Genomic DNA, 8,765 nt, shown 5'->3' with positions numbered 1-8,765 from the left:
CTAACTGCGTATCAGACTATATACTTATAATTACCACATAATATTTTTTTCTGAAAAATCCCAAATTCCCAGAAGACATAAGGCTAGAACCACTGCTGAAATGGAATAAGTATGGATGGCTGTTAGCCCAAAGAATACTACCACTTTTATGGGGGGAAAAATAGTAATAGCAAAATTAAACAAACAAATAAAAACGTAGTGGAAACATTTTAGATCTATTATAGGTTACTTACTCCACATTCATAACATTTAGATTTATCAAAGTAGTTTCGCCTGCGTATGAACTCTGCTGCTCTTCCGTTGTCGATGGCAATACTTGCTTTTATCACCCTTCCAAATAACTAAACCAAAAGGGGAGGGGGAGGGCAAGGAGGAAAGAAAAAAAAAAAAAAATCAATAACACCAAGTCAATACTTTTGAGGAATCTGAATAGCTCCCTTTTTGCTACAATCTTTTTCAGATGCTTACTTGTTTGTTATTTAGTGCCCGAGAACAGTTTTGGGCAGACTCTTTATCCAAAAACAAAATGAAGGCAACTCCTTTACTCTTCCTGGTGTCTTTGTCCTTCATAATAGTAACTCTGAAAACAAATAACCAAGACACTCATTTAAGGGGGAAAACAAAAGTGGCTTGATAGGAAAAAATCCTGTCTAGGAGTTCCGAGAGCTTTGTTCAATATATGTTAATTAAACAGTGATAGGCAAAATACTTTATGCAAACACCTTTCAAGGAGAGCAAAGTCCAGATAAAAGGCTGATATGGCTTTTTATTAGCATCTGTGACATTCTGACTAGACCTAGACAAAAAACAAAGTTCCTTATGTTGGTTAAAAAAAAAAAAAAAATCCAATAAAAATGGGTTGAATGCTCTAGCTCTTACATGACCCAAGTAATTTGTGGAATGGGGGAGTTTTCAGCTTAAGATGGCCATATTTTATATTAGTCCAGGACATCCTTGTTTAGATGGAGCAGTTCATACATCTGACTGTCAGGGGGCCTGGTTAAGGTCAAACAGTATCACAGCAATGCAACATGCAGCCGCAGAATTGGGATGTGGGCAGAAGCAAGTAGGTCATAATCTAATTTTGTGTGTAAAAAAAGCACTTATCTTCTGGATGAGCCTTCACTCCTATGCCAGTGGGTCTGCCTGGAGCTAGCTTACTACCTCAGGATATAAAAAGAATTGCCCTTACTTTTCTTGCTAACACTTTTTTTTTTTTTTTTTTACATAGCATTATTTAGCAGCAGAGCAAAAATCCAATTAGAAGAATCCAGTGCATGCTCTAAGCTTCCGACTTAAGTTGTTCCTCGTTCAGTCTTTTAACATTTTTGCCTCTTTCATTTTTATCATCTTACCTAAGGGGAAAAAAAAGATTGTTTGGGAGTTTATAGTTTTCAAGTGACAAAGGCAGAGATGCTTGTGTCTGTGTATGCACTCAGACAGAGCATGAAAAAAGAAATTGGCTCTTATACTATAGCTTTTTCTACCAGCTTTAAAAGGGTTTTTCTTCTTACTGTCCATGGTTTGACTAGCATTTCCTACTGACTATACTAAATTCCTACTAAATATAGACTATTAGGGCTTTCATTTTAATAGAGTAAATGTATTACTGCAAGACATTCATTAAGTACTGAAATAGTAATTTTATTAAAATTGATTGATGTAGTAAATTAGTTAATTTAGCTAATTAAAACGTTAACGTTCACTACTGTAAGTACTATAAGTTTCTAGTAAGTTGATTTTATATAATATTTATTTATACTGCTAATGTTATTTTGCTGGTGATCAAGGCCCTGAAGCAGTAGTTCCCATTCTGTTTAGGAGTTAAGGCAGGGGTGGGCAAAATGGTGGATCCAGCTGACAGACTTCATTTCCCAGGAGCCCCTACTTGAGTTGTTGTGGCTGGTCTCCATGGAGACCCCAGCAGCGCCAGGACAAGGTTTCCATGGAGACTGGCCCCAGCAGTGCTGGCAGGGCTCAGGCTAGCAGCTGGGCAAGGGCTGAGATCTTGCAGGGGGCACAGCATGGCCCAGAGCTGGGAGAGAGTTGTGATCTGCTGCCCGCATACGCTGGGTGCCCCTTTTCTCCCTCCCAGATTCGGGGTGTGCCGGCAGTGGATCGCAGCTTTGTTGCACCTCCGGACCACACTGTTACTGCTGCAATATCCCATCCCTGGTCCTGAAGCAGTTCCCCCCCCAGGCGCAAACCCTGCCAGTGCTGCTTGGGCTGATCACCACAGAAACCCTGGCCCAGCCCTGTCACAGCACCACTGCTACTGGGGTCTCCATGGAAACCAGCTGGAGCAATGCAGGCAGGGCCTGCTGGGAAATGGAGTCAAAACAGACTCAATCCAGCTCATGGGCTGGACTTTGCATGCCTCTGAGTTAAAGGCTAATACTATTTGTTTTTAAACCCAACAGAACCAACAGTTGCACTTCTAAATTTCTGCCCAGTATACCAGAGCTAATATTTAGAAGCATTTACTGATTCCCATAAGAGTTTTAACTCATCCAGAGTATTTCTAGCCATGGCAGATGATGAGATACTGAAGCTTGAAGTCATGTTGGCTGCTGACAGACATGAAAAAAAAAAAAAAACCAACAAAAAAACCATCACTTTACCAGAAGCAGCAGTATGTTAGTTCAACCCGACTCTGCAGTGTCAGTATACGTTGGGCGCTTCAGCAGGGTTTTTTGACATTTTATCTGAAGTTGATTCAATCAGCTATTAGACAAAAGTGCAAAAAAAGCCCTGCTGAAGTACCTAATCTGTACAGATATTGGATGAACTGGGTCAAACTAGCATGATGCCTCTTTTGGGCATGCATGGGGCTCGGCGCAGCGGTGTGCGGAGTTTAAAGTAAAGTGCTGTTTTTGTTTTTTTCTGTCCAGTATCTTACAAGTTACTGCTCCATTCTTTCAGCCTATTACAGTTTGAATGCACATACACTGAACTGCTTTGCACCCACACTTGTCAAAAGAAAAATGAGAATTTGTTGAAGTCAGATGAGGATCCTGGAACTATATTCTACTTGCTCCTTTTCACCTCCAGTCTGAAAGCTCATGTGTGTGTGCCTGCAAAAACCTCCCAATTGCCATCAGTAAACTGAAACTTACCTTCTATTCCGATATGAGCCAAAACTTCAATATAGTCCCATACTCGAGACCAGGGATAGGCAACCCCCAGCACGTGTGCCAATTAGCGGTACATGGAGACATTTTCCTCAGTGTGCCAGGAGGTGTACCAAGGAAAGTGTTTAAAAAAAAAATGTAAGTTGCTGCTCCGGGCTCTTTGGAGCAGCCACAGCTCCCAGTGCCATGGCAAGCACCGGGGATGGGGTGAGGAGAGCCCTGGCTGGGACACAGGGATGCTGCCTGTGTTCTGCTGACCCTGCCCCAATGTCTTGGGTGATGCCGAGTGCTCCACAAAGCTTCAGAAAAGCTGCCAGTGCCACAGCAGGCACCAGGAGTGACGTCAAGAGAACACAGGCAGGGATGCTGTCTTTGTTCTGCTGACCCCAGCCCCATGCCTGTGGTGGTGCTGAGTTTCACAAACTCAGCCATAGGCATCGAGGTCGGGGTCAACAGAATGAAGGCATCCCTGCCTGTGTTTTCCAGCCCCTGCCCCTGCTCCTGGTGCAGAGACTCATGGGGTCAGGAGAATGCAGGAGGGGTCAGTAGAACATTGCGGGGGGGTGATGCTGCCTGCAGGAGGACACAGTGGGGGGAAGGGCAGTGTGGAGCGGGTGATGCCAGGAGGATGCGGCATCAGTCCCCCACTGCATATGAGGGAAGCACATAGCTCTGGGCAGCAGATAGCTCAGTAGCCTGTTGGTGCTGGTGCCGATTTTCTGTGATTTGCAAACTGAGAGTTTAACATTGCATATTATTAAGGTTTTTTTGCTTTGTTAAACTGATTCATATTCAGTTTCTTCACTCCGTTAAATTGTTTCATACTTAGTTTTTGCTTCCTCAAGCCAGTTCATATTAGTCAGTTTATTTTCCTCTGTTAAATCATTTCATACTCAGTTCTTGCTCTCTCTTTTTTGCCCCTCCCTCTTTTTCTCTTCTTTCTTCTCTCTCCCATTACAACAAGCTTAACAAAAAAAGAATACAGAACAAAGGTAGTATACACTAAGCTTTATTTATTGTTACCAGGTTTAGAATTTTTACAAAACCTGGTATTTACTGTAAAAAAGGGCAACATTTATGGTTATTAACTATATCAATATGCACTACGTCCTGCCATGTACCCCTGCCTCAGTTTTGTTTTTCTGGCATGACAGTACTCCGGCACCTTAGAAGGTAGACATTGTGGGTTTTTTGGGCACTCCAGCCAAAAATGTTGCCTACCCCTGCTCTAGACAGAAATTACAAGGACATAACTTGCCCAAAATAAAGAACACGCATTGAATGTCAAGTTGAAAATACACATCAGATCACTTACTTGACAACTTTGCCATATTTGGAAAAAATCTGGAACAAAAAGAAGAATAGACAAGTTTACCAGACTGCTGTCAAATTAAGTACAGCAACACAATCTAAATGGGCACTGTTCAGATATTTAAAGTTTACATATGATACTTACATGCAACCAATATATAATGCAACTCTTTAAGGAGAGGCTTACTTACCCTGTATAAGTCATTGTTGGTCAGAGCAAAGGGCAAGTTGGACACGTACACTGTGCTTTTACTTGGTGCCAATCCACCACTCATTTTCCTGGGGATAGAGAAAAATTAATTGATTCAATTCAATGACTCAATCTTAACAAAAATAAAAATAAAATAAAATATAGAATGTATAGCCACATGAAAATTGTGAGAATAAAGTAGCTTCAAAACCCATTACCATTTCATGTGAAATCAACACTGACTTTCATATTCCACAGAGTAAAGGAACGTCATGAGCAGCTTTGAAATTACAAATTGACTAATATGAGACAACCTCAATGTGGTTAGCAATTGTGATTACTAAAACGATCCTTGAACAATGCAAAATCAATTCTGGTTTCAGAGTAAAACAAAACACATAATTTTCCACTCATTAAACCAGTTGCTGAAGTTAATGAGACTTATTTGAAAAACAAGTAAAAAGGGTGTTTTTCTCTTGTTTTAAATGATTTGGCCCTCTGGAGAATCAGGCAAGACCAAGCTTAAAAACTCATACTGATAAGTTAAACCTCTTCAAAGCAAGACCCTAATGAATAGGAAAGCACAATGTGTTAACTTTAAACAGAATAACATACTGTGCCACATTTTAAATAGTTATGATACCCTCTCATTTCCTGGTAATTTCTTCGCATAGTTCCCTGCACCCACTTCTGCCTTAGCTCCCAGCACTTCTTTCCATGTTCCCCTGAACTCTGAGGTTTCCTTTTAACCTTCTCGATGGACTGCATCTCCCTACATGCATCCCCTCTTCCAAATGCTCTGTTGACAGCACAACTTCTTGCTGTTCCATCACCTTCGCTCCCTACTTCTCACAGTGTCTCCGCCACTTCAAAAACTCCCTTCTCCCATCCATGTATGGAGGCAAACAGCCAGTCTTTTTAAAGTTAAATATATGTATGTATATTGAAGCAGTTCTCCTCTGAGTGTGTACTAGATTGTAACCATAGGTAAAAAACAAAAGAAAACCAAGGGGGGTAGTGTGGAGAAGAGACCAAATTGCAGCTTCCTTACATCTTTAAGGATACACAAGCCTACATACAGCATCACTTTCCTTTTGACTTATCAGATATTTGTGGCTTGTTCTAAAAGCCAGAATAACATAAAAAAATGAAGGATCAAAATGCCACTGTCTTCTGTTGACAAAGTATCTTTAAGTAGCATAGCAAGTCAGTTTCCTCATTGCCTTCAAGCCCCACTCAGTTTTTTGGGGCCATCATTCAGATCTAATGAACTGCTAGTGAATTTGTTTCCTGGTTATCTTATTGTGGCCTTTATTAGATATAAAATACTGCTCAAGGAAGACCAGACACGTTGAGTTTGCTGACCAAGACATCTTTGAAGTAAGTCATCAGGAAAGAATCAGGAAAAAAAATTACAAGTTAGTGACAAAGAAATTGCAATGGAGTGGAAAACAACACTTAACTACTTCTATTCTCTTTTTCTACATCAACTTCACAAATATCTATTTTGGTAAAGATGGGAAATGATGGGAAATTTAGGGAGACTATTTTCTTTTAAGAGAAGCTGTGAGGAAGTCAGGAGGGAAGCCAGCATTACCTTACACTAGGCAATGACAGTGCTACAACCAAAATCAAACCCCGGTTAGTATCTAAACTCTGTCTTCAGTGGTTGTGTACAAAGAGTACATTCTTGTTGCATGCTGATTTCCAAAGTATTTTAAACCTCTATTTCCTACTCCAGTGCAATCTGCTTGGGTGGTAGCTAAGTCACAGAGCTTTGATTTTTCCTTTCCTTCTCTGTTTAGGGACTGTGTTTCTTTTAGCATGAGTTTAAATAGCATGAAGAAGTTAAGCAAATAAAAAACCAGAGGTAGTTCATAGTGGACATATATTACTTTGCGGTGTTATGCAGGCAATCTGCTTAATTGTAAACTCCTGGCTGCTTGGCACCTGTGTCCTATGACAACACCTAACCCAACTGACTTGGCACCATATTTCATGTATTGATAGTTGTAAGTCTGGTTATCCAGATGCAGAGCACAGTATTCCAAAGGAGTTATTAAAAGCTATCCTGTCCTTGCATTATGGCACACTGCCATGCTAATTTACTGCAATATGCAGAATATCCAATAGCTATAGATAGCAATTTACCTAGGAGATACCAGAAAACAGCATCAATTACAACTTGCCGTTCTCACCACCAAGGCCAGTTTTGGTAAACAGATGTTAGCAACACATACATGGCAGTATGCACGATTTTGGGATCATGATCTCAGGCTGATTGTTGGCTCGCCCTGGGGACCCCCTGGGCTGCTGAAGCCCTCCAAAGCTGGCAGGTGATCACCTGACTGATGGCTGCCAGGCACTGGATTGGGGCTCCATTTGAGACCCAGCACAGTCTATCCAGTCACACATTCATTTTAAGGTATTATAATTTTGTGGCTGGTTTCAGTTGCACATTTTTTGTGTAATAGTTTTGTGGTTGGTTTCTCTTTTTGTTGTGATATTAATTGCCTAAATACACGGCTGGGTTACACAATTATATGCAACTAGCTGTTTAATTGTTTCTTAGGTGTAACATCCGTCAGGGGCCAGTGTCATTTGTTAGCAATGGCAGGAGGACTTCCTGCCTTGCCCCTCAGTCCTTCAGGAGTCAAGACACTCCCTCTCCCTCCCCACCCCCATCCCTTCTCGCACTCCTCCCCTCGCCCCCAATTTAGGAGCAAGCTTTTACAGCTTCTTTTCCTTTCCCCCTATTAAGCCAAGTGGGTCTGCAGGAGATACTATGCTGAGAGAAGAACCAAAACCAGGAGCATAGAAAAGTTTATCCTACTGGCCAACTTTTGTGACTGTAGGCATCTCCAAATGCCAGCAGAAAATGCTTGAAGAGATGGTCTGCTGCTATTTAACATGATTGCAGTTTAAAAACAGATTGTCTTTTTTGTTGCTCTATGTTCTTTATTTCTGTTTAATCTTTTTTTATTTTACTTTGAAACATTCAGGCTGATCCTGGGGTTTCAGGATGAAAACCAAGGAAAAGAAGAACTGTTCAGTCCTGAATATCCCTCATGTTTACACTTACTTAACCCGGGTAGTTATAAAATTAATTTAATTTCATTATTCCAAAACACCAATTAACTTATAACTTGTTTTTTATAATTAGCATAAGTATCTAAAATACTGAAGATTTAAACTTTAATTAAAATGACTTTATCTTTAATCAAAGATCAAAGTTTGCTGTTCTAATATATTAATGCTTAAAATATTTGACCCTTATTTGACAATATTTGAACCAGTCAACTGACCAAGTATTTTTGACTGGTCAAAAAATACCCAGTCCTAGGCCCATTTACTTTTTTGATCATTACTATGCCCCTGCATGGGACTGCTGTCACCTGGTACATTTGGCACCCTATATTTAAGTCAATTTAAAACACATACCTGACTTTTGTAAATAACAAAAATATGAAGTGTAAATCAGTGGGGCAGTTCTCCAATTCGTTACTAAAGAACATTCCTTACTATAGGATTTCAATCCCTTTTTCTTCAGGGATTCAGTTTCTTCAGTATTATTTAACACATGTTCTGCATTTTAATCATGTCCTTTCTCCCTGGCCCACAGTCTTCTGCAAAGGCTTTCCTATTCTCAGCAGGATGACATTTGTTGACTCTGTGTTTAGAAAAGATTTCATAGACATTTGGGCTGGAAGGGATCCTGGAGGATTATCGAGTCCAGCCCTCTGCCCCAGGGGCAGGAAGTCAGCAGGAATCCCAGCAAGATAAGCATCCAAATATGTCTTGAAGGCGTTCAAAGTGGGTGCTTGAACCGCCTCCGGTAGCAGTCTCTTCCAAACCTTGGGGGGTCAGACAGCAAAGAAGTTCTTCCTTATGTCCAGCTTGAATCGGTCACAGTGGAGTTTGTGACCGTTTGATCTCATCATCCCTTGGGGGGCTCTAGTGAACAGTTGTTCCCCCAGATCCTGATGAGCACCCCTAATAAACTTATAGGTGGCCACCAGATCACCCTTGAGCTTGTGCTTTTCTAGGCTGAATAGCCCCATTGCTCTCAGCCTCTCATCCTAATGTCTGTTTTCATGATCTCTGATCATGCGTGTGGCTCTCCTCTGCACTCT

The 8,765-nt window shown here is 41.0% G+C and overlaps 1 protein-coding gene across 3 annotated transcripts in view; it reads right to left on the bottom strand.

The window, feature by feature from the left end:
* Positions 1–8,765, bottom strand: part of ZCRB1 (zinc finger CCHC-type and RNA binding motif containing 1) — a 23,146-nt gene that overhangs the window by 3,028 nt on the left and 11,353 nt on the right. For all 3 annotated transcript variants that reach the window (XM_019543370.1, XM_019543369.1, XM_019543368.1), the window contains 4 exons: positions 4,634–4,721; positions 4,447–4,475; positions 469–580; positions 234–341 (listed from right to left, as the gene is read on the bottom strand). In XM_019543370.1, the coding sequence (XP_019398915.1) occupies positions 234–341; positions 469–580; positions 4,447–4,475; positions 4,634–4,717 (333 nt within the window). In that variant the 5' untranslated portion in view covers positions 4,718–4,721. The remainder of the gene's footprint in view (positions 1–233; positions 342–468; positions 581–4,446; positions 4,476–4,633; positions 4,722–8,765) is intronic.

The sequence above is a fragment of the Crocodylus porosus genome, unplaced genomic scaffold (assembly GCF_001723895.1).
Source record: "Crocodylus porosus isolate Cpor-Errol unplaced genomic scaffold, CroPor_comp1, whole genome shotgun sequence".
Taxonomy (NCBI): domain Eukaryota; kingdom Metazoa; phylum Chordata; order Crocodylia; family Crocodylidae; genus Crocodylus; species Crocodylus porosus.
This window is presented reverse-complemented; position numbering and strand designations above follow the sequence as displayed.